This window comes from Sturnira hondurensis, unplaced genomic scaffold (genome assembly GCF_014824575.4).
Source record: "Sturnira hondurensis isolate 20B ecotype Veracruz unplaced genomic scaffold, ASM1482457v3 Scaffold0025376, whole genome shotgun sequence".
Taxonomy (NCBI): domain Eukaryota; kingdom Metazoa; phylum Chordata; class Mammalia; order Chiroptera; family Phyllostomidae; genus Sturnira; species Sturnira hondurensis.
The window spans coordinates 1,140,317-1,164,837 of NW_028098007.1; the positions used below are offsets into that span (position 1 = coordinate 1,140,317).

The window sequence follows — 24,521 nt, forward strand, 5'->3', positions numbered from 1 at the left end:
CTGCCAAGGACGCTCAAGCAGGCATTACTTCTGCTGGACCCTGTATCTTTTTGATTGATTGATTTGAGAAAGAGAGAGAGAGAAACAGAAATATTGACTTGTTCCATTTACTTTGACTTATGGGGGCAATGCTCTAACCAATTGAGCTATCCCACCAGGGCCTGCGCAAGAATTTGAATAAGGTCCGTCTAGCTCTGAAAGCTCTGTTCTTTCCACTATGGCACATGTGTTTTTTTTCTTTTTTGTATGGGTGAAACAGTTTCTTAAGTTGAGGGAAAATTTACCTAGGGAATATGTTGGGCATTTTATTCTTTGACACCAAAAGGATAGACGTCAAGGTGGATAATGAGGTGATGAAGGGAAAGAGAGAAAGTGAGGGAGTTTGACAGATGGCCTTATTTTTTTGATGTGATCATTTTTCTGTGAAGTCAGTTATCTCTGGAGATGGAATGTACTGTGGGGAGTTTCTGATTTGAGTATTATGATTATGACCATGGAAACCTTCAGTGGAAAATTAAAGAGGAATGAATGGATTAAGGAGTTAAAAATAAAGGATTGCTGACCACCTTGAGGGGCCAGTAAAAATTAGAAATAATACATTTGTAATAGGCTTGGATTTTACACTTTCTCCAGCAGCCTAACAATAAGAGGGCAAAAAAAGATGGTTAGGCTAATCCAGAAATGGAATTTACAAGAAAAAATGATAAACTGGAGAGTAACTGCACACTGGTAGTGGCAGTGTGAGAGATATGATGGGCCCTGAGGGTCCAAGCTGGGATTATAAGAAGTAAAACTTTCAGAGGAGCTGGTGTACTTAGAGAGTAAGGACACAAACAGAAATGTGGTTGAAGCTGAGGTTTTTCTATGGAATACAGAGTTTATTATTTCAAGGTAGAAACAAAGAACAGGGTGGGACTGCCTCAGTGCTGTTGAGAGGTGATAGTATAGTTTATTGAAGTAGTGGAAGGTTAAGGGGCTAAGTATGTTGAATGTCATCAGTATGAATGCCATGGTTACCCAGTATGCTAGCAGGAAATGGAACAGAGGAGATATTGGATCCTGTAGCTGGGGCTGCCTAGAACTGAGGGACTCAAAATTGAGTCGGAGGCTCTTGGCACTTGCTAGATAGTTGTACTAGGTAGTATGGATGTTGTGTGTGAATTAATGTTGAGATCCTCAGATACTTGGTGCCTTGGATATGTGTGTTATTCTCTCATACAAACGTATATATGGGATGGTTTCAAATACAAATCCTTTGTGATTTGGCAAAGATGGCCCTGTTTAGTTCTGTTTAAAAGTATATTTTGAGAGGCTAGGGACTCACCACCTAAGGTTCCTCAATACCGTTTTGTACTTATGTTAATTGTAAACAAAATTATGTATTTACATGTACTCATTTCCTATTTTACTTGTTTTAATGTTTTTCCCCCATGTGAAAGTGTTTATAGGTGTGTTCTTAGTGTTGTACACTTTATTGTTCTGCCAAATGAATGTTGTGTTGGAATTTGAAACCTATAAGGACTTTTATGAGAATCTCATCTCCTTTCAGTAAATGAAGCCCAGTCATTACATTGTATAGTGTGGGTGATAGTGAATGTTTTGGACCAACAGTGAGTATTTATACTATTTTCCAAGTCATCATATGGAGATGACTTCAGCATGGTCACATAAGTGTTGTTTTTGCTGAGCATTCAGAGGCAGTGGTTGTTTCAGAGAAAAGCCTACTTGTGGTAATTTTTAAGTCTTCTGTTACCGAAAACTTCTGAAAAGTAGTGTTATACAAGGAAAACGAATGCCTATAACGAACCCTTGTTAGCTATATGATTGTAGGCAAACTTCTTATCTTCTGTGAGCGTTAGTATTTTTTTAAAATTTTATTTATTTGTCTTTAGAAGGGAAGGGAAGGAGAGAGGGAGAGAAATATCAATGTATGGTTGCTTCTCATGTGTCCCCTGCTGGGAACTGGCCCCTGCTAGGAAGTTGCCTGCAACCCAGGCACGTGCCCTGACTGGGAATGGAACCAGCAACCCTTTGGTTCACAGGCTCGTGCTCAATCCACTGAGCTAACACCAGCCAGGGTGAGCTTTAGTATTTTTTAAAACTTAATCTTTGACTAAGAGATACATTCAAATAGTTAAATAAATAGTTGCCTATTTATGTTTTGTATAAGCAGTGAAAGTGTCACTCCTATACCTGTCCCTCATCCTTGTAGTTCCATGTCCACTCCCAACCACTTTTACTAGTTTTTTTCTTCTTTTTCTAATTTAAAAGACCATTGATTTTTAGAGAGAGAGAAAAACATCCATTTGTTGTTCCACTTATTTATGGATTGATTCTTGCATGTGCCCTGACCAGGGATTGAACCCTCAAACTTGTGCATCAGGATGCATCAGGATGGTGTATCAGGATGATGTTCTAACCAAATGAGCTGCCAGGCCAGGATACTGGTTTCTTTATATTCTTTTAGACTTTCTTTAGGCAAATGCTTATGTATTATCATATTTTTCCCATTTTTCATGCAAAAGTTAGCCCTTGGTTCCCCACTGTTCTGCACCTTCTCCCTCTCTCATCCCCATACTGCTTTTTTACTTACTATATCTTTAATATATCTTAGAAAACTTTCCTGATCAGTATACAGAGAGCTTCTGCTGAAAAAGCAAAACCAAACCAAACCCAAAAAACACCTAAATAATATTCCATTTAATAGATGTATCATAATTTAACTATTTTCTTCTTGTTGGACATTTGTGTTGCTTCTAGGGTTTGATATAAGCAATTTTATAATGAAAACCCTAGAGCCCTGGCTGGTATAGCTCAGTGGATTGAGCGCGGGCCTGCGAACCACACGATTGCAGTTCAATTCCCAGTCAGGGCACATCCCTGGGTTGCAGGCCAGTTCCCAGCAGGGGACTCACGAGAGGCAACCATACATTGATATTTCTCCTTCTCTTCTTCCCTTCCCCTCTATAGATAAATAAATAAAATCTTAAAAAAAGAAAAAGAAAACCCTTGAACAAATATCATTTTACACGTGTGTAAGGGCATTTGTGGGATATAATGTAGAAAGTAGGATTTCTAAGTCAAAGGATATATGTACATATATAACTATGAAATATATTGCAAAATTGCTTTTCTTAGTGATCATTCCAATATACATTGCCTGTTCATGCAACATTAGCTGTACCACAGCTAATACTTTCATGATACCTACTGTGTGCCAGACACTATTCTAAGTGCTTTATATATGTTACCTCATTTAATCTTAACATCCCTTTGAGATAGGTACTATTATTATCTCCATTTTTCAGATGAATAATTGAGGAATAGGGATTTGCCCAAATCACACAGCTAATGTGGCAGAAATACGAGTTAAGCTTTCTGGCTCCAGCATCACTGTTGTTAATATTGTGCTTTGCTGTTATCAAATGTGAAGTTTTGCCAATCTGATAGAGAAAGATGATACCTCAGTAGTTTTAAAAAAATTATGTTAAGGTCAACCATCTTTTTATGTTGGGTCAGTCATTTTTCTTTTCTGTAAACTATCTGTTTACCTGTTTTTCTGTTGGGTCATACATAGCTTTCTTTCCTATTAATTTTTAGGTCTCTCTTTAACTATGATACATATCATGTACATATAAGATCATTTTTTTGTCTGTGGTATTGCAAATATTGTTTCCATTTTGGTACTATCTTCTGACTTCTTTTATTTTATTCCTGTGTAGAACTTTTAGATTTTTATGGAGACAGACTTCTTGGTCTTTTCCTTTATACCTTTTAGACTTTGAGGCATAGTTAGAAAGGCCTTCTCCCTTTGAATCCTTAGTTTTGCAATCTGTCCAATAGGAGTGACAAAATGGAATTATTGGGAAGGTCAAAGTGCTTTATCAACTGTAAACTATAAATCATGTAACATGGTGTTATTTATGAATTTGTCTTCTGAACAAGTTGTATAGGGGCTGTCAGCTCTTCTACTGCATTGTGTATAGTGGAATGACATAATTTGCCTTCTGCAGTGTGGAAAACTAGGGTGTCATTGATCTTGTGGTCAGTGGTTTCCTTGGACAATTTGCATGGGGTCATTTTCAAAAGTAGGGACTGGAATCCTGAAGTATTTTTGCATACTTTAGTCGTGTCCTTTGTATGAGGTATAATTAGAATCTGACTAAAAGTTCTCAGAAATTATTTTGCTCTCACATGGTTCACTGATTTGCACATTATTTACTTTGAGTGTTGTATTTCTACTGATGGGTAGAAGTTTGTAATTTGGAAGGGCCTCTTACAGTTTTTGTGATTAGAAAATTAATGCATGTTGATTAAGAAAGAATTGGGAAACAGAGATGATTTTAAAGGAGAAGATGAAATTTTTCAAATCTTCCCAAGACTCAAAGAGTTAATAGTCATTGTTAACATTTTAGATCATATCCTCTCAGATTCTTCTCCTGAGTGTGTGTCTGTATTGTCATCACCAACTCCCTAGGGCACAGGTGGCAAACACAAGGCCCGAGGGCTGAACCTGACCCTCCACCTTGTTTTATCCGGCCCAGCACCTTGTTTCTACCCGGCAGCAGCGGGTAGAAAAATAATATTATGACTTTAGTATAATTCCTTTATCTTTTCTAGTTCATAATTTTATATAATTATAATCAGTAATTATTTATTTTTTATATAATTTGCCTCTTTCTCCATTAACATGTATCATAAATTTTATATTTTGTAGTCTAGGCTATTATAGAAAGGATAAAAGGATGGATTTTAGTTCTAACAATTAAAAAAATTTTAAATTTGTCTTTAGAGGGAAAGGGAAGGAGAGGGGGAGGGAAACATCAATGTATGGTTGCCTCTTGTGAGTCCCCTGCTGGGAACTGGCCTGCAACCCAGGCATGTGCCCTGACGGGGAATTGAACCACGATTGGATCGTGTGGTTCGCAGGCCTGTGCTCAATCCACTGAGCTACACCAGCCAGGGCTCACATCTTTATTTTTTAAACAAAATAATGTGTGATCATTGTTAAAAACAACTGTATAAAAATGTATTCCATAAAAAATGAGTGTTTCATATAATCCCTTCCTCCACCAAAATGGCAACTTAGTACTATATGTATTCCTCTGCATTATTTCTTAGGCATATGCTAGTGTTTACTATTATTATATTTAAAAAATTACACTATACATTCTATTTTTTTACAATTTGCTATTGTTACTTAATGGTGAAATTTGGACATCTTTCAGTTAGTATACATAGAATTTATCTCATTCCTTTAATAACTATATAATGTTAAATTATATGGGTGTGCAACTGATGAACATTTGGATTGCTTCCAGTTTTTTTCTGTTACTGACAACATGTGAGTTAATATTCTTGTGCATATATCTTTGTGTGTTTATTGTAATGGTCATTTTTAATAGCTATAAAATATTCTGTTTAGTGGAAATAATACATCTGAGAAAGAAGTTTGAATAAAAATATTTTTATATAAGTTCATGTTATTATTTTGTTTTCCCTTTTATCAGACTCCTTCTTTGACCTTTGTAATATGAACTCTAGAACAGCCTACCCTAATCCCAGGAACCTAACTTCCTCTTTCCTCTCGATTTCTTTTTTCCATACTCTCTGGTACAGCCTTCTAACTCAGTGTATCAGAAAAAGAGGTGAATTGCCTATCTGATCTTAGTGGCCATGATCTTAGTGGTTCAGGTCTTCTTGAAATCAAATAGGGAAGTTTATCCAAAGAAACATTATCCTGAAAATTTATACATCCCCGTAGTACTTTAGTATCTAAGCTTATTCAGAGAGGTCCAATATTCACAGGTGGCAAACACACGGCCTGCAGGCCGAATCCAGCCCTCCACCTTGTTTTATCCGGCCTGGCACCTTGTTTCTACCCAGTGGCAGTGCTGAGCTCTTGCTTAACTGTTTAAGGAGTGGTTACATTTATACAGTCCTAAAATTACATTCGGCCCTTTGAAGGCAACCACAAAGCTGATGTGGCCCCCAGTGAAAATGAGTTTGACACCCCTCTAGTGTTTAGTTTCATGTTTCAGCATACAAAGTTATAGATATATTTAGTGTATTTAGAAGGTCACAGTGTTTTTTATATCCAATAAGGGAAATAATGGTCCCACTCAATTTTGTCCTAGTTAGATCATATACATAATATTGTGTACATTTTCTGCTATTGTGTTTGAGAGAGGCTTTGACAACTTGGAGGGCAATTAAGGCTAAACTTTGATGAAGGTAACCAGGGAGATTTTGATGCCATGTTCCTTGGGAAACCTGAAAGATGTGTATATATTTGCACTGGAGAAGACAAAGTCACTGAAAAGCTATCATAAAGAAGAAAAAATCCAGCCTTAATTTGTTGTATACTTTCAGAAACCAGAACTAGGATTAAGGGTGAGAAAGGGGAGGGAGAGGAAGGGGAACTCATTAATTAAATGGTTACTGTGTGTCAGACACCCTGTCTGGTGCTTCTTTTTTAAAAATAAGTTTTATTGATCATGCTATTACAGGTGTCCCATTTTTTTCTCCCCTTTATTCCCCTCTGCCCTGTACCGCCCCTCCTACCAGCATTCCCCCACCTTAGTTCATGTTCATGGTGGGTTGTACCTAAAAGTTCTTAGGTTTCTCCATTTCCCTTACTATTCTTAACCCCCCACCCCCGACCCCAGCCACCCTGTGTATTTTGTACCTACCGTTTATGCTCCTTATTCCCTGGACCCCTCCTACTTCCCTCTGATCACCCTCCATGTGATCTCCATTTCTGTGATTCTGTTCCTGTTCTAGTTGTTTGCTTAGTTTTTTTTCCCCTTTTCTTTAAGGTTCTGTTGTTGATAGTTGTGAGTTGTCATTTTACTCTTCATATTTCTGATCTTCTTTTTCTTGGATAAGTCCTTTTAACATTTCATAGAATAAGGGTTTGATGATGATGAACTCCTTCAACTGGACCTTATCTGGGAAGCACTTTTTCTGCCCTTCCCTTCTAAATGATGGGTTTGCTGGGTAGAGTAATCTTGGATGTAGGTCCTTGCCTTTCAAGACTTTGAATACTTCTTTCCGCTTCTTGCCTGCAAGGTTTTTTTTGAGAAATCAGCTGATGGTCTTAGGGGCACTCCTTTGTAGGTAACTGTCTCCTTATCTCGCTGCTTTTAAGGTTCTCTCTTCTTTAATCTTAGGTAATGTAATTATGATGTGCCTTGGTATGTGCTTCCTTGAGTCCAACTTCTTTGGGACTGTCTGAATGTCCTGGACTTCCTGTAAGTCTATTTCCTTTTCCAGATTAGGGAAGTTCTCCATTATTTTTTCAAATAAGTTTTCATTTCTTGCTCTTCCTCTTCTCCTTCTGGCACCTTTATGATTCAGATGTTGGAGCATTGGAAGTTGTCCGAGAGGTTCCTAACTAAGCCTCTCCTCATTTTTGAATTCTCGTTTCTTCATTCTGTTTTGGTTGAGTGTTTATTTCTTCCTTCTCCAGATTATTGATCTGAGTCCCAGGTTCTCTCCTTTCACTGTTGGCTCCCTGTACATTTTCCTTTATTTCACTTTTTGTAGCCTTTACTTCTTCCTCTATTTCATGACCATACTCAACCATTTCTGTGAGCATCCTGATTACCAGTGTTTTGAACTCTGCAGCTGATAGGTTGGCTATCTCTTCATTGCTTGGTTCTATTTTTGAAGCTTTGATCTGTTCTTTCATTTTTTTGTGTAGGTGCACCTGCGATGTAGTAAAGGACGGAGCCATAGGTATTCACCAGGGTGGGGCAACCCGTGTCTCTGCATTGTGGTGCTGTGTGTGGGGGAGGCATCCCAGAGGGAACATGCCAGTTGATCAGCTCTCTGCCAGCTTTCAGTTATTTCTTCTGTTACCCACAAAGAAATTGGGCCTTTCTGGTGCTGATTCCTGGGTGGATGGTTTTGTGTATGTTCTAGGACCCTGTGGATCTCTCCAACAAATTCTCCTGTGAGGCTAGGAGTTTCTCCTGCTGCTGCAGCAACCCCTACAGGATTTTACAGTCAAAAGTTTTAAGGCCTTGTTTCCCTGCACTGGAACCCTGGGTTCTGTGGTCTGTCTCACTCCCCAGTTGTTCCTCCTAGTTTATCTGCACACAAATGTGTGGCTGCCTGGTCCTCCAGCCACTGCCTTGCTGCAAGTCCTCTGCCCTGGCTGACTATCTTCACCCTTCCTTCTAGTCTGGATGAATGATTCTTCTCTAAGTCCTTGGTTGTCAGACTTCCATACAATTTGATTTCCTGGCAGTTTCTGGTTATTTTTTGTTTTTAAATTCGTTGTTGTCCTTTTGCTTATGCAAGGAGGCAAAGTGTATCTACCTATGTGTCCATCTTGGTCGGAAGTCCTGATCTTCATATATGCCTTTTTATTCTTTAATTCCTTAGTATGTACTCATCTAATTCTTATAATAATACAGTGAGGCATAGTTAATATTTATCTCTATTTTATAGATGAGGGGAGAAGGTAAGTGACATGCTCAAAATTATTTAGGTATTAAGTTGGAAGCAGAATTTTTTTATAAGGTTTTATTTTATTTATTTTTAAAGAGAGTAGAAGTTGGGGGAAAGAGAGGGGAACAAAAACATCAGTGTGTGGCCCTGGCTGGTGTAGCTCAGAGGATTGAGCGCGGGCCTGCGAACCAGAGTATCGAGGTTCGATTCCCAGTCAGGGCACATGCCTGGGTTGCAGGGCAGTTCCCGGCAGGGGACACACCAGAGGCAACCATGCATTGATATTTCTCTCCCTCTCCCCTTCCCTTCCTCTCTAAAGATAAATAAATAAAATATTAAAAAAACAAAACAAAACAAAAAACATCAATGTGTGGTTGCCTCTCACGTGACTCCCACTGGGGATCTTACCTGTAACCCAGGCATGTGCCCTGACTGAAAATCGAACTGTCAACCCTTTGGTTTGCATCCTGCACTCAATCCACTGAGCTACTCCAGCTGGGGCTGGAATCAGGATTTTAAAAAAATCTGTCTTGTTTAATTTTAGCCATATACACATTTTAAATAATACAAAACAGTATATTATTTTAGAAAAATTGTTTTCCTCCACTGCCACTCTTTTTTTGTGAAATTTTATCCATATTTACAGTTTAATATCAGTATCTTTGTCATCACTATATCCTTTTTTAGCAGTTAGCGACGGTATGTTCCATCTGCTCTTCCATATAAGCTGTTTGAAATGCGGCATTTTTTTAATATGTATATACTGCCTTATTAGAAAGTTTCATTCCATGCAACAAGTACTCATACATACAACATGAGACCAGTTGGTTTTTCCATTTCTAGTGTTGGTGTTTGTGAACTCTGCTTTTTTTATCTGCTAGATATTTTTATTGACAAAAGTTATCATCTTTTTTTCCAAAGCCTGTTTTTGTTATTATTAGAAAAATGTAACAAACACCTGTATATAACAATTATTAACATTTTATAAAATTTGCTACATTTATTTTTTCTGATATATTTTAATGCATATACAGACATTATATTTCACCTCTATTTCTAGATGCATCTCCAAATAAGTCTTATACAATCTTAATATTATTATCATATTTAATAAAATTAATAATTACTATACTCTAATAGTAATTCTTGTTAAGATTTTTCCACTTGTCTTTTATAACTGTTTGTGTAAATCAGGATCCAATCAAATATCCTTATTTAGTTGTTGTAACTCTTAATTCTCCTTCAGAGTCAGAATTTGAACACGGTACTGTGCTTAAGCTTTGTAATATTCAAAACTTTCCAATAATAGAATGGTTGCTGGAATATTAGTGAGCTATTTGTTGTGTAGTAAGTGTAGTGCCATAGTAGGCTGAACTGATTCTGGCCTTTGTAATGCAATCCAGTGGATACTTTTCTTCACATTATTTGCTTATTTTGTGATAGTATACACTTTTGTTCACATTATTTGGCCACTTTGTGGCATTTGATATATTTGTTGTTCTCACATTTGGTTTGTGTGACATACTTTCTCCTCCTTTATTCCTATCTCTGTTGTTTCTTTTTCATCCTGTGTATGTTGATGCTCCCTTGGCCTTTTTTTTTTAACGTTTTATTTGTTAAAGATTTTTATTTATTTATCTTTAGAGGGGAAGGGAAGGAGAGAGGGATAGAAACATCAATGTATGGTTGCCTCTTGTGCATCCCCTGCTGGGAACTGGCCTGCAACCCAGGCATGTGCCCTGACTGGGAATCGAACCTCAGTTGTCTGGTTTGCAGGCCCGTGCTGTATCCACTGAGCTACACCAGCCAGGGCCTTTGGCCTTTAAAAAATTTTTTTTAAATTTCAATTTAGAGAGAGAGGAAAGGGAGGAGGGGTGGGGAGAGAGAGAATTGGACCTGAAACCCTGGTCTGTTGGGACAATGCTCCAATCAACTGAGCCGCTCAGCTTCTCATCTGATCTCACCTGAGGACACAGTGGAGGAGACTGGGCCTTGGCATATAGTAGCATCTCAGTAAATATTACCTATTACTCATATTCTCTACTTTGGGAAATTTTAGAATATGTGTAAATGCTAATGACTTTCAAGTCTGCACCTCCAATCTGGTTCTTTCTCCTGAGTTTCAGTGTGGTGTCTCCCAACTGCTTCCTACAAATTGTCAGACTTTTTCCTTTAGGCACTTCAAATTCAGAAGATCACCAAAGAATTTACATTCTTCCCCAATCTTCTCCTTTTTGGTAAATAGCTAGTCATTTCCCCAATCACTCAAACCAGAAACACGGGAAGGATTTGTGTTAAACTGAGAGTCATCCTGGGTACTTTTTATATCTACTATATCCACTTTCTCATCTTTTTGAAGTCTCCTATCTCCTCTCCTAGTTGTCTGTCCTTACTGTCAGTGCCTTCATGAAGCCCTCCTTACTTATAATCTGTCATTAGCAATTATTACCCTGAATTGTACTCATAGACATGAGTGTCTTCCCTGTGACATTAAGCCCCTGGAGGGTGAAATCATTTTTCATTTGGTTTTCTATGTCCTTCCACAGAGTCTATACTGTCTTAGTATAGTGATTAAGAGTACAGTGCCTGGCCCTGGCTGGTGTGGCTCAGTGGTTGAGCGCTAGCCTGCAAATCGAAGGGTTGCAGGTTCTATTCCCAGTGTAGGGCACATGCCTGGGTTGTGGGCCAGTTTCCTGGTGGGGGGCTTGCAAGATGCAACCACACACTGGTGTTTCTCTCTCTTTTCCTCCGTAAAAAAATAAAATAAAAATCTAAAGAAAAATAAAGTACAGTGCCTGGATCTGAATAATGACTCTACCACTTCTTGGCCGAGAGAACTTAGACAAGTTAACTAATTCCTTCATGCTTTTTCTCACATTTGTAAAACATATAATATTCTATTTTATAGGGCTTTTATGAATATTAAATATAAAGCACTGGAAAGTGTGTGGAGTATAGTAAATGCTTAGTAAACCTAGCACCCATCATAATGCCTTGTACCTAGTGGGAACCCAGTTAACATTTGAGTCCATTAATAGAGGGAGTTTCTGAATTGGCCAAGAGACTGGACTAGTTAACCTCCAAAAGCCTTTACAGCTTTTAGCCTAAGTTTGCTTTATGTCATGGTCTAGGGCCTGATGGATTGTAGTTATAATAGGAAATAGAAGATTCTTATCTAAAAGAGAGAATACAGTTCTAAGAACTAGCTTTTGATCTGTCTGTCACTAATATATGCCATTGTGTATATTCACGGCTAATTAAATAGGGATGCCAGTCTTTATGTTAGATTGCCTTTGGTTTGAATGGAAACTGCAACTCATTATTTCACAGCAGGAAGGCAGGTTCAGCAGTATCTCTTTTATTTTGTAATTAGGCAGTCATTCTAAAATGTGTCTGTATTTGCTATATTGGTTCATAGAAAGGATAGTAGCTGAACAAACCTGTTATGTAGATTTGCCATGTGGTTGGTCTTGATATACAGAGCTAATGTACCAGTCGATATTCTTTTTCTGGGCTATGTCTTATTCATAACAAATCCTTGTTTAATTTTGAATCACTTAGGGATTTTTTATGATTATAGAAAGAAAACAAAATATGATTAGACTATTATATTTGCATTCTTTTTCTACTCTTTATACCTAGGGTGTAAAAGTCCACTGAATTCTCAGAAATCCTTTTTACTCACTTTGTGGAACTTCCTTACCGACTTTGTGCACACATGATTCCATATTTGGGTGGGTACTGAAGATGTTTGTTTGCCAGCTGATGCTTTGCCATATCCTGCTACATGTTGGAGCATTGCAGAATTTTATTTGCATCTACACTACAGTGAAGTTTCATCTGCTTTGTTCCTGTGAAATGAAAAAGAAAGAAACACAAATACTGTACATTAGCATGGAAAAGAAGGAGTGACTGGGAGTTGGAATATCTGTTCTGTCAGCTTGGCATCCATTCTTTAGACAATCTGTTTAAAGCAATACTAATTTTTATGTCTGTGGAATGTTATTGGGTGACTGAAGGCTTTTTGCTCCAGGGGCTGGTGGAGCTCTTTAGTCTTGTGTATACTCTTTAGTCTCTGCTGTTAGGCAGGATGGGGAATAGTAGCATTCTAATTAGCTAATATGTAAATCTTTTTTTTTTTTTTCACAGAAATTTAACTATGTTTTTGGAGGAGACATCCATAGTGGGAAGGGTTTGGATTTAAAGCTACTGACTTTCGATCCTGAGTCTGTCATCAGTTGTTTGAATTTGGGCAAGTCTGTTCATCTCTCAGTGTCTTAATTTTTTCCTCTTTAAATTGGAGATGATGCTGTAGTTCAGTTTGTACAGCATCATCCCAATGGGCTAAGGTTGTGGGTTGGATTCCCCAGCTAGGGCACATACAAGAAGCAACCAATGAATGTATAAATAAGTGGAACAACACATGGATGTTTCTTCCTCCCACTTCCTCTCTCTCTAAAATCAATAAACATATACACAGATGGGGACAAAAAATATAAATTGAAGACAATAATATCTATCTTATAGGGTTGTCATGAAGATTAGAGAAAGCATACACAAAACACTTGGGAGAATGCATGGCTCATAGTATATGGTGACTGCAGTTATTATTTCAAGAACTATATAATACAGGAGTGTGGTCTAACTGGGAATCCTAAAAAAGTTTCCTTGATTTCCTGGAAAATGATTTGTGGAATTCCTAGTTTGGAAAGGTAAAATATAACATTACATATAGGATGAGTCACTGACTTTTTTATGGATAGCTTTCAAATTACTTTCCCCATTCAGAGCTTTAATTGTATCTTCTTTGTGAAATATAATAAATCAGTCCCAAGTGAGACTAGCCTTTGAAAAGACAAACATACCTGTGTAGAAAAGAAAAAATAGTTTTGAACTTCCAGGTTTATAAATATTGAAATTGAGAACATAATTACTAAAAAAAAAAATGGTTTGTGTCCTGGTAAGCAACATAATTTTTTTTTTATCCTCACCCGAGGATGTTTTTTCATTGCTTTTAGAGAGAGGAAGTGTGACAGAGAAACGTCGGTGCAAGAGACAAACATCAACCAGTCACCCGCTAGCACACACCCCGACCAGGGATTGAATTTACAACCTGGGCATGTGCCCTGGCTGGGGATAGACCCCATGATCCTTGGGTGCATGAGACAACACTCCCACCAACTGAGCCACACTGGATAGTGCAGTTTGGGCACTTTTGAAAGACTGCTAAAGGCTATTTCCTAGGTTAAGAACAAAACTGTTTAAACTTTTCTAACCAGTTTTCTCAACAGGGGCACTATTGGCATTTAGGGCAGGACAATTCTTTGTTGTATAGGACTCTTCTATGCATTGGAGGATATTTAGCTTTCCTGGCGCCTGTGCGCTAAAATGTGCCTACTCCACACTCCTGCCATTGTGCATAACTCCTTCCTGAAACTCTGCCCCATAAATTTTCACATGAGAACCCCTGGGACACTAACTGAAATATTTTTAGGGAAGCATATCACAGTATCATCAGTTTTCATTTAAGAATTACAGGTTTCTACAAGCTTAAAATGCATTATTCTTGGTCAACAAAGTGTAGTTTCTTGAATCAAGTAGTCTCTTCAGAGGGAAACCTGAATTTTTAAAAGTCATTACATCTTTCTAGTAAATGTGACAGCAATTGTAGTTGTCTATGTTTCCCCAAAAATGTATACTTAAGGGGCACTATACAGTAATAAATATTCAACAAATAAAACCAAGAAAGGTAGTCCAGAGGCTGAAAACATTATAAAATCTTATACTTTTTAATGAATATATTTTCTGATTTTATAAATACTGTATGCTAATCAATTGTGCCATTGGAACTCCTATTTTCTGATTTTAAAATTGATCATTTTCAGATTTAAAATGGGATTTGGTGTCCTGGCTGGGTAGCTCAGTTGGTCAGAAAATTGTCCTGATATGCCAAGGATGCAAGTTTGATCCTCTGTCAGAGCACGTACAAGAATCAACGAATGAGCCCTGGCTGGCATAGTTCAGTGGAGGGAGCTCAGGCTGCAAACCAAAGGGTTGCTGGTTCGATTCCCAGTCAGGGCACATGCCTGGTTTGCAGGCCAGGTCCCCAGTGGGAGCCATGTGAGAGGCAACCACACATCGATATTTCTTTCTCTCTCTTTTTCTTCCTCCCTTCCCCTCTCTAAAAATAAGTAAATACAATCTTTAAAAAAAAAATCAACTAATGAATGCATAAGTAAGTGAAATAACAAATCAATCTTTATCTCTCCCTCCTTCTCTCTCTAAAATTAATAAGTAAATAAAATAGGATGTGGTTTTTAGAGTGTTCCTACACACACTTTTCGCTGTCTTTTAATACTAATTAAAATTTGTCAGATTAGCCCTAGCTGGTGTGGCTCAGTTGGTTGGAGCATTGTCCTGTGGACTGAAGGGTTGCGGGTTGGATTCCTGGTCCGAGCACATACTTGGTGTGTGGTTCGATCCCCTATCAGGGTGCATACAGTCCCTGGACTGGGCGTATGTGGCAGATCAATACTTCTTTCACACATCAATGTGTCTCTTTCTCTCTTCTCCCACCCCCGCCTCTCTAAAAGCAATGAAAAGAGGTGCTTGAGTGAGGATAAAAAAAGAAAAAAATAGTGAATTTATCATTTTGTGTTGTTTTCTATAGTTTTTTTTTAGTAAAAGGAACCAAAATATTAGTGCTGTAGATGAAATCTCCTTTGTTTCCCTTTCTTATCTCATTTCTCTTTTTTCCCACCAAACCAACTACTACTTACGAATTTACTGTCCATTTTTCTGATTCACGTTTTTAGACATACAGTTGTTATGAGGATTAAATAAATTAATACATATAAAATGTTATAATATAGGTACTATTTTTATGTCCATTTTACAATGGGCAACTGGGGGTGTAGAGAGGTTTTAAAATAACTTGACCAGGCTCATATAGCTACATTATATAGAGAGAGCAAGGATTTGAACCTGGATTGCTGTAGGGGCTATACCTTGAATCAATATGCTGTCCCACCTCTCTATAATATATATTATTTTATATTTTTAAAAAATATTTTAATTTATTCATTTAAAAAGTATTTTCCAGAAATTTAAATATTTTATTGTTGTTCTATTACAGTTGTAACTTTTCCCCCTTTGCCCTCCTTCGCCCAGTCCAACCCACAATCCCATAGTCAGTCCCCACACTGTTGTCCATGTGCATGGGTCATTCATACGTGTTCTTTGACTAGCTCCTTGCTCTTCTTTCTGCCATTATCCCTCTCCCACCTACCCTCTGCTCGCTGTCAGAATGTTCCATGTTTCTGTTTCTGGTTCTGTTGTGCTCATTAGTTTATTTCATTAGATTCCTCTTATAGGTGAGAACATAAGGTATTTGTCTTTCATCGACTGGCTCATTTCATTTAGCATAATATTCTCCAGTTCCGTCCATGCTGCCATGAAAGGTAGGAGCTCCTTCTTTCTTTCTGTTGCGTAGTATTGCACTGTGTAAATGTACCACAGTTTTTTGATCTACTCATTTACTGATGGGCACTTAGGCTGTTTCCAGCATTTGGCTATTGTAAATAACAAGAGGGGAAGGGAGGGAGAAAGAGAAGGAGAGAAACATTGATGTGGAAGAGATACATCTATTAGTTGTCTCTTGCACGCCCCCAACTGGGGACCTGGCTGGTAGCCCAGGCATGTGCCCTTACTGGGAATGGAACAGGTGACCTTTTGGTTCACAGGCTAGTGCTCAATACTGAGCCACAGCAGCCAGGGCTATTTTATATGTTTTAAAAATACACTTTTTATTTTTGTTTTTTTATAGTTTTGTTTAGATTTTATTTATTTACATTCAGAGAGAGGGGAAGGAAGAGAGAAGTAGAGGGAGGGAAATATCAGTGTGTTAGAGATATATTGATCAGTTACTTCTCACACACCCCCACTGGGGACCTGGCCCACAACCCAGGCACGTGCCCTGACTGGGAATTGAACCAATGACCTCTTAGTTTGCAGGCCGGTGCTCAATCCACTGAGCCATACCTGCCAGGGTACTTTTTATTAAAATGATATACTATAGGGATGGTCTTGCAGGTTTTAAAAATTTTAATGATACCACTAAATGCAACTTGCTTCTTTTCCCTACTCAATAGGCTTAAAAAAATTTATATTTTATTGATTTTGCTATTACAGTTGTTCTGATGTTTCTTTCCCCCTTTGCTCCCTCCACCCGGCACTACTCATCCCTCAGGCAATCCCTCCATCTTTGTTCATGTCCATGGGTCATGCATGTAAATACTTTGGCTACTCCCTTTCCTATACTGTACTTTATATCCCCATGGCTATTCTGTGACCACCTATTTGTACTTCCCAATCCCCTCACCTCTCACTCATTCTCCCCCACCCCCCTCCCATCGCTTTATCTTTGGCATTTTAATTATGATGTGTCTGGAGGTGGACCTCTTTGCATCCATGTTGTTTGGGGCTCTCTGTGCTTCCTAGACTTGCATATCTATTTCCTTCACCAAATTAGGGAATTTGTCTTTCATTATTTTTTTCAAATAGATTTTCAGTTTCTTGCTTCTTCTCTTCTCCTTCTGGCACCCCTCTGAAGTGAATGCTGGATTGCTTAAAGTTGTCCCACAGGCTACTTATACTATCCTCATTTTTTTTGACTTCTCTTTTCTTCTTGTTGTTCTGCATGGTTGTTTTTTGCTTCCTTATGTTCCAAATCATTGATTTGATTCTCAGCTTCATCCACTCTACCATTATTTCTCTGTAAATTGTTCTTTATTTCAATTAGTGTTTCTGACGGGATGTTTTTTATGCTGTTAAGGTCCTAAGTTTCTTGAACATCCTTATAACCAATGTTTTGAATTGCATGTGATATATTGCTTATCTCCATTTTGTTTAGTTCTTTTTCTGGAATTTTGATCTGTTCTTTCATTTGGGCCAGGTTTTTTGTCTCCTCATTTTGTCAGCCTCCCTGTGTTTGTTTCTATGTATTAGGTACAGCTACTTTGGCTGCTTGTTTTGGTAGTGTGGCCTAATGTAGTAGATGTCCTGTAGGGTCCAGTGGCACAGCCTCCCCTATCACCTACCCAAGCTGGGTGCTCGAGGCGCACTCTTCATGTGGGCTGAGTATACTCTCCTCTTTGGTTGCTGTTGGCAGATCAATGGGAGGGATTTACCCAGGTCAGTCAGCTGCAAGGACTGGCTGTGACCGTTTATCTTCAACAACATCCACCCTCTGGGGAGGATCAGCTTTGCAGGGGCAGGGTGGCTGTGCTGTGACGAGGTCTCTATCTGTCCACTGGGTGCACTGGCCCTGGGGTTTCGTGGGTGGTGCTGGCCAAGATCCACCTCTACTTGTGTTTTACCTGGGACCACCCTGCCAGAGTGATAAAGCAATCTGAAATGGCTGCTACTTGTGCTTGGCTTGGAGATTTCAAGGAGAAGGCAAGTTGTGAACCTAGGCTGCTAGTTCTGGGCTTGTGGCTCACTGAGGCCAGCTGCTACTTGTTTAAAAGGATTTAGGAAGTTGTGAAGCAAAAGCAAAGACCAGCCATTCATAAGGAAAAGCAGCTTGGGTGTGCTGGTAAGTTGGGTGGGATGGAGTCTCTGGGAATCTGCAAGACAGGTCAAGCTGTCTTAGCCAGGTTGATGGAATCTTAGATATGACACCAGTCTTCTGCATTTGTAGGGGGAGGGCCCAGAAAAGGGACAGTGTCTTCTGCTCACCTTGATGCCAGACACCTCGGCCTCCCCTTAAGTTGCCACCTTGGTGCCAGAGCCCAGAGGGAGTGAGTCTGAGTAGGTGAATCCATGTGTGGGTTCTTTAAGGGGAGCCGCTTGGGTCTCCAGAAGTGTCTTCCACGGACTCAGTACCTGCTGGTGTTTGCAGCCAGAAGTTGTGGGGACTTATCTTCCTGGCACTGGAACCTGGGTTGGGGGGCCTGGGTTCAGGCTGGAACTCCTTGCTCCCTAGATATCCCTCTCAAATTTTTATCACCATACATAGATGTGTGACCAGCTTGTTCTGTATCTGTGCCTCTCTTAAAGTCTGGGTGGATGTGGTTTCTTTAATTCCATAGTTGTCAGACTTCCGTTCAACTCAGTATCTGTCAGTTTTGAGTGATGGTTGTCTTATATTTCAGTTGTAATTTTGTTGTGGTTGTGCAAAGAGGTGAGCTATGTCTGCTATGCCGCCATCTTGACTGGGAGTCCTTAGTAGACTTTTAAAATACACCCACATTGCTGGATATAGTTTATTCATTATAAATGCTCTTTATTTCATTGAAAAAATGTGCTACAATTTATGTATTGAGCCTACTGACTAACTTTTCCCTCTTATTACATACATTGTTAAAATTGAATGAGTAGCCTTGTTCAGGGCTCCTGTGCTTATATGCAAGAGTTTCTGGAAGCATATACCTTTTAAAAAATACTTTGCCCCTTTTGAAAAGTGCTGCTAACCAAGACACAAAGCTATTTATTTTAATCAAAATAAAAATACCTAAAATTTCAGGCTTTTGTGCTGTGGTGAAACTCATCACAGACTCCACCTAAATCAGCCCAGTTGGAATTAGCAGTTTCTTACCTCCTCTCACCTACCTGAGAAAGTAAAACCAATTTATTGGGCTGCAATGAACAATTCTGTCTTCCAGGCCTTAAAATGGACTATAGAGGATGGAATCTGTCAACCCCAGGGCAGATTCTATTCTTGAGGTCTCTGTGGAGGTTAACAATGTATTTCAATCAAAGTGAAATTTATCTAAAAAAATGAAAAATTCAATAGATGGCAAGCCTATCTAATTTAGTTAATTTAGCAATCACTTATGTTTTATATATTGTTTTAACTTCAATATCTTATATTTTGTTTTTTTAAAAGTTAAGCTTCTTTTCTCTTCTTTTCTATTTCTGTCCAAATTACAGTTAGCTTGGCCCTCCTCTGCACTCAAGTCCTAGTCCTCTCTACCTAGATGACTAGCTTATCTCTTTACAACTTTTATAGTGGAGAAACACTGAACTAAGTAATGATATGGGATTTGAGCTTTGGTGCTGAGTGGACCTTGGTTTCAGTTCTGGTTCTAGCAAATGTGTATCCTCGGGCAACTTACTTCCTCCTGAGACTATATTTCTTTTTCTGTAGAATGGGCATCACCTCTTGGTGGCATATTTTGAGGAATAAATGAGAAAATGCTTGTAAAATTCCTTTTAAAAAAAGCTATTACTATTTTCCCTCTCTGCTGTAGAGGATCTTCAAATCTTAGTATACATAAGAATCACTGGGGAGCTTGTTAAAATTTCCAAGTCTCCAAGAAATTCTGACTTAGGAGGCCAAGGTTGAGACCCAAACATCTTGATTTTAAATAAGATCTTTGGGTAATTTTAAAGCAGATGATCAGTAGAAATACTTTTGGAAATGTACTACCCTTGATTTTAAGTCTAGCTTTGTTAGTAAATAGTTTATAGTTACAGGCAAATTATTCTGAGTTTCTGGGCCTTGTGTTTACTCAAATATAAAACGAATGACTATAATTTTATGGTCTCTACTGGCTGTAAAACTAAAGCAATTTTATTTATTGATTTATAGAGGAGGGGAGAGAGAGAGAAAGAGAGAATATGAGAGAATGAATGACTTGTTGTTTCACTTATTTATGCATTCATTGGTTGATTCTTATATGTGCCCTGACCGGGGATTGAACCTGCAACGTTGGTGTAGTGAAACGATGCTTTAACCAACTGAACTACCCAGCCAGGGCTCATAATCCTAAATTTTTGATCTAGTGATCTGTTGCCACTTTTGGCAGAGGTTTAATAGTGGTACTTAATGGTTTCATTCTTCGGGAACGCAGATTATTCTTATTTCTGTTCAAGTTCTAATGAAACTAGCTTAAGCAAATATAATTTGTTTTTGAAGATACAGAGAGATCTTCATTTGAAAAATTATTTTATGCCAGGGTGCATTTGGGCCTTAGGAATTAGGGACTAGTGCACATTAGGAAAATCAAATTCTCTGCGTCTGTTGGGGTTTTTTTTTTTTTTTTGCATCTTGGCCTCAGTTTCTTGGCTTTTTCTGCCATCTAGTCTGCATGGTAGAAAGTGGCCACGGCAAATACTACTGAGTCAACATGGTTCTTCCTTTTTAGAAAGCAGTCAGACTGTGACTGGAATATGTTAATTTCAATTCCAATTGCAGGAAAGGAACTTCAATTGGTTCATATTGGGTAGAGTGGCACTGACTTCTGGTATTGCTTGGCAGTCAGGGTCACATAGTAAGGATGGCCCTGGGAGCCTTGCCATTATTCTCCCTGGTTGGAGGTGGTAAAGGTAGTCTGAGTTTTGTATTTGCCAAATTTATTAAAGCATTTTACCCACTGAAGAGTCACGTTGTATTTTGTGTAAGACCCTTAAAATCAATTCTCATGGGCAAAACATAGAAGTAGGGAGAAATAAGCTAAAAGAAAAAGTAGGTTTGTGTTTTTATTTTTACTTATGTACCAGATAGTGTGGAGCCTTCTACAGTCACTTCTGTTGGACTATTCTGTTTAATCAATACTGTATTTTAAAGTTGCTTTTGCATATAGTTTTTTTAAAAATATATTTTATTGATTATACCATTACAGTTGTTCTATTCCCCCCCTTCATTCCCCTCCCCCCACACACTCCCTCCTCCACCATTCTCCCCCCTTAGTTTATAACCACGTGTCTCAAGTTCTTTAGATTCTATATTTCCCCCACAATTTTTGCCCTCCCCCCTATCTATTTTCTACCTACTGTCTATGCTATTTTCTGTGCCTTCTCCCCCCTTCTCCTCCTCCCACTCCCCTGTTGCTAACCCTCCATGTGTTCTTCATTTCTATGGTTCCACTCCTGATCTAGCTGTCTTCTTGGTTTGCTTTTGTTTTAGGCGTGGTTGTTAATAACTGTGAGTTTGCTGTCCTTTCACTGTTAATATTTTTCATCTTCTTTTTCTTATATAAGTCCCTTTAGCATTTCATATAATAAGGGCTTGTTGATGATGAACTCCTTGAACTTGACCTTATCTGAGAAGCACTTTATCTGTCCTTCCATTCTAAATGAAAGCTTTGCTGGATAGAGCAATCTTGGCTGTAGGTCTTTGGATTTCATGGGTTGGAATACTTCTTCCCAGCCCCTTCTTGCCTGGAAGGTCTCTTTTGAGAAATCTGCTGACAGTCTGATGGGTACTTCTTTGTAGGTGACTGTCCCCTTATCCCTTGCTGCTTCTAGGATTCTCTCCTTCATTTTGGTCTTGGCTAATGTGATTATGATGTGCCTTGGTGTGTTCCTTCTTGGGTCCAACTTCTTTGGGACTCTCTGAGCTTCCTGGATTTCCTGGAAGTCTATTACCTTTTCCAGACTGGGGAAGTTCTCTTTTATTATTTGTTCAAATAAGTTTTCCACTCGTGGCTCTTTTTTTTCCCCTTCTGGTACCCCTATAATTCGGATGTTGGAACGTTTAAAGATGTCTTGGAGGTTCCTAAGCCTCTCCTCATTTTTTTGAATTCTCATTTCTTCCTTCCTTTCTGGTTGAATGTTTCGTTCTTCCTTCTGGTCCATTCCATTGATTTGAGTCCCAGTTTCCTTTCCATCGCTATTGGATTCCTGGCCATCTCCCTTCATTTCAATTAGTTTAGCCTTCATATGTTCCTCTAATTTGTGACTATAATCAACCAGTTCTGTGAGCATCCTGATAAACAGTGTCTTGAATTGTGCTTCTGAGAGGCTGGCAATTTCTCAGTCACTTAGAGTTATTGGCTCTGGGACTTTGAGTTCTTGCGCCATCCTTTGGGCTGTTTGTGCCTGTTCCGTAGCAGGATCGTAGCCCTAAAGTGTTCCCTAGAGCAGGGCAACCAAGTCGCTGGGTTGTGACGTTGTATGTGGGGGCAGGGTCAAAGAGGGACTATGGTGCCCCGTCTGTCGCCTGCCGCCGCGGCCCTCACCGGTGCTGCAGCTGCTGCCGTCACTGGGCCCGCAGGTTTCGTCCCACTGCATGTGAGTGTGCCACCGCCGTCAGCCCTCGCCCCCTGGGGCCTGTGTGGTCCGTCTCACTGTGCGCGAATGTGCGACCACAGTCAGTCTGCCCAGCACCCCAACTGGTTCCTGGCTGCCTGCGTGCCTAGGTCGGGGGACCTGTCCTGCCCGACCCTGCTTGCTGCTGGCTCCGCCCCTCTTACCATCCAGGTTGAATGGTTAGATGTAGTTGGACTTCCGTATAATTCAATTTTCTGTCCTTTGGCTGTGTCTTTGTTTCTCCAAACCTTTGTTGTATTCAAACTTGGTTGTGGGAGAAGGCACAGTATTTCCACCTATGCATCCATCTTGGCGGAAGTCCTCGCGTATAGTTTTTTTAAATTATATAATTTTATAGTATAAAATCTTTGTCATCTTTGTTTTACAGATTTGGATTTAATTTTTCAAATGAAGTGAAAATTATGTGAGGCTATGCAGGGTGTTAATTTTGAATTAGACTGTCTTGCATTTTAATGTTACCTTTATTTTTTGATGCCTGTATGATTACTTGACTGCTCCGTGAAATGAACGTCATAATCCTTAGATCATGGATTATTTGAGAGTCAAATAACATAACGTTTTTTGGCTTTTATATTATGTTTCCCAGGTAGTGGGTGCTTGTTGAATGAGATTATCACTATTACGTTGTTTTTTAGAATGTAATTGGTGATCATCATTTTATTCTACTCATGTTAAAGACTGACTACATCTTGAGCTTCAAATATATCAGTGTGTTTTGAAGGTAAAGACATAGAGTGTTTTTTAGATCTGAAAACTAGGAACTAGAATGTGAAAGAGGAAATATTTTTATATTGATAGTTCACTGGTTTGTACATATATATGTGTATATGTATGTATATACTAATGGTTTTAATGAAGTATCTTTTTGATCTGTTATTTAGCATCAAACCGGAAGAGAAGCAAAACTCAACAGAGATTTATCATGTGTAGAGTTCCTTCTTAAAAGAAGAAAAAAGTGATCATTGCAACTATGGATCGGAGCAAACGGAATTCAATTGCAGGATTTCCGCCACGTGTGGAGCGTCTTGAAGATTTTGATGGAGGTGGTGGAAGTGATGGTAGCATGACCCAGGTGGGAAGAGTTTGGCCATCTTCGTATCGAGCTCTTATAAGTGCTTTTTCCAGACTGACACGTTTAGATGACTTCACCTGTGAAAAAATAGGCTCTGGCTTCTTCTCTGAAGTGTTCAAGGTGAGTGATGCCTCCGCTTTTCTCATATTGTCTTGTTGATGGTCAGCATCACTGCAGGATTGATAGTTGTGTTTAATTAGAACATAGGCTTTGCATAGTCAGTGCTGTGGATCTCGAGCAGTGTTCTAATCGAAACCGTCCCCTCAAGCTATTTATTAACTTGTGAGAGATCTTATTTTTTTAAAGATTTTATTTATTTATTTTAGAGAGGGGAAGGGAGGGAGAAAGAGAGGGAGAGAAACATCAGTGTGCAGTTGCCTCTCATGTGCCCTTGTTGGGGACCTGGCCTGCAACCCAGGCACGTGCCCTGACTGGGAATTGAACTGGCGACCGTTTGGTTTGCAGGCTGTCACTCAATCCACTGAGCCATGCCAGCCAGGGCAGATATCTTATTATTTTAACTATAAAATAATATATGTTGATCAAAAATCTACAATATAGCAGTCTCTTCCCTTTCCCCCCCCACTCATATATACCTCTCTAAAATTAGTGCTATTAACAATTCTATGTATGACCCTTTTCTGTGCATATGTATACATTATAAACATATTTTATGTACATATATAAAAATTTATATGTACATATAAGAAGATATCCAGGATCTGGCACAAATAACACCCCCTTTTTATTACAAACTCTTTTATTACAAAATCATAAGCATGTAACATAACGATATCATACTCAAGCACACCACATGACATTTTAGGTGAAATGTTCAAATTAAAACTATAAATTATTACACCCATGTTATTACCCTGCCACCCACACTCAAGCAGGCCTTACTTCTGCTGAACCCATACACACATACATACATACT

At 38.8% G+C, this 24,521-nt stretch overlaps 1 protein-coding gene across 2 annotated transcripts in view; it reads left to right on the top strand.

The window, feature by feature from the left end:
- TESK2 (testis associated actin remodelling kinase 2) overlaps window positions 1–24,521 on the top strand; it is a 122,014-nt gene that overhangs the window by 2,161 nt on the left and 95,332 nt on the right. For both annotated transcript variants that reach the window (XM_037039532.1, XM_037039533.1), the window contains exon 2: window positions 23,394–23,704. In XM_037039532.1, coding sequence (XP_036895427.1) covers window positions 23,483–23,704 — 222 coding nt within the window. In that variant the 5' untranslated portion in view covers window positions 23,394–23,482. The remainder of the gene's footprint in view (window positions 1–23,393; window positions 23,705–24,521) is intronic.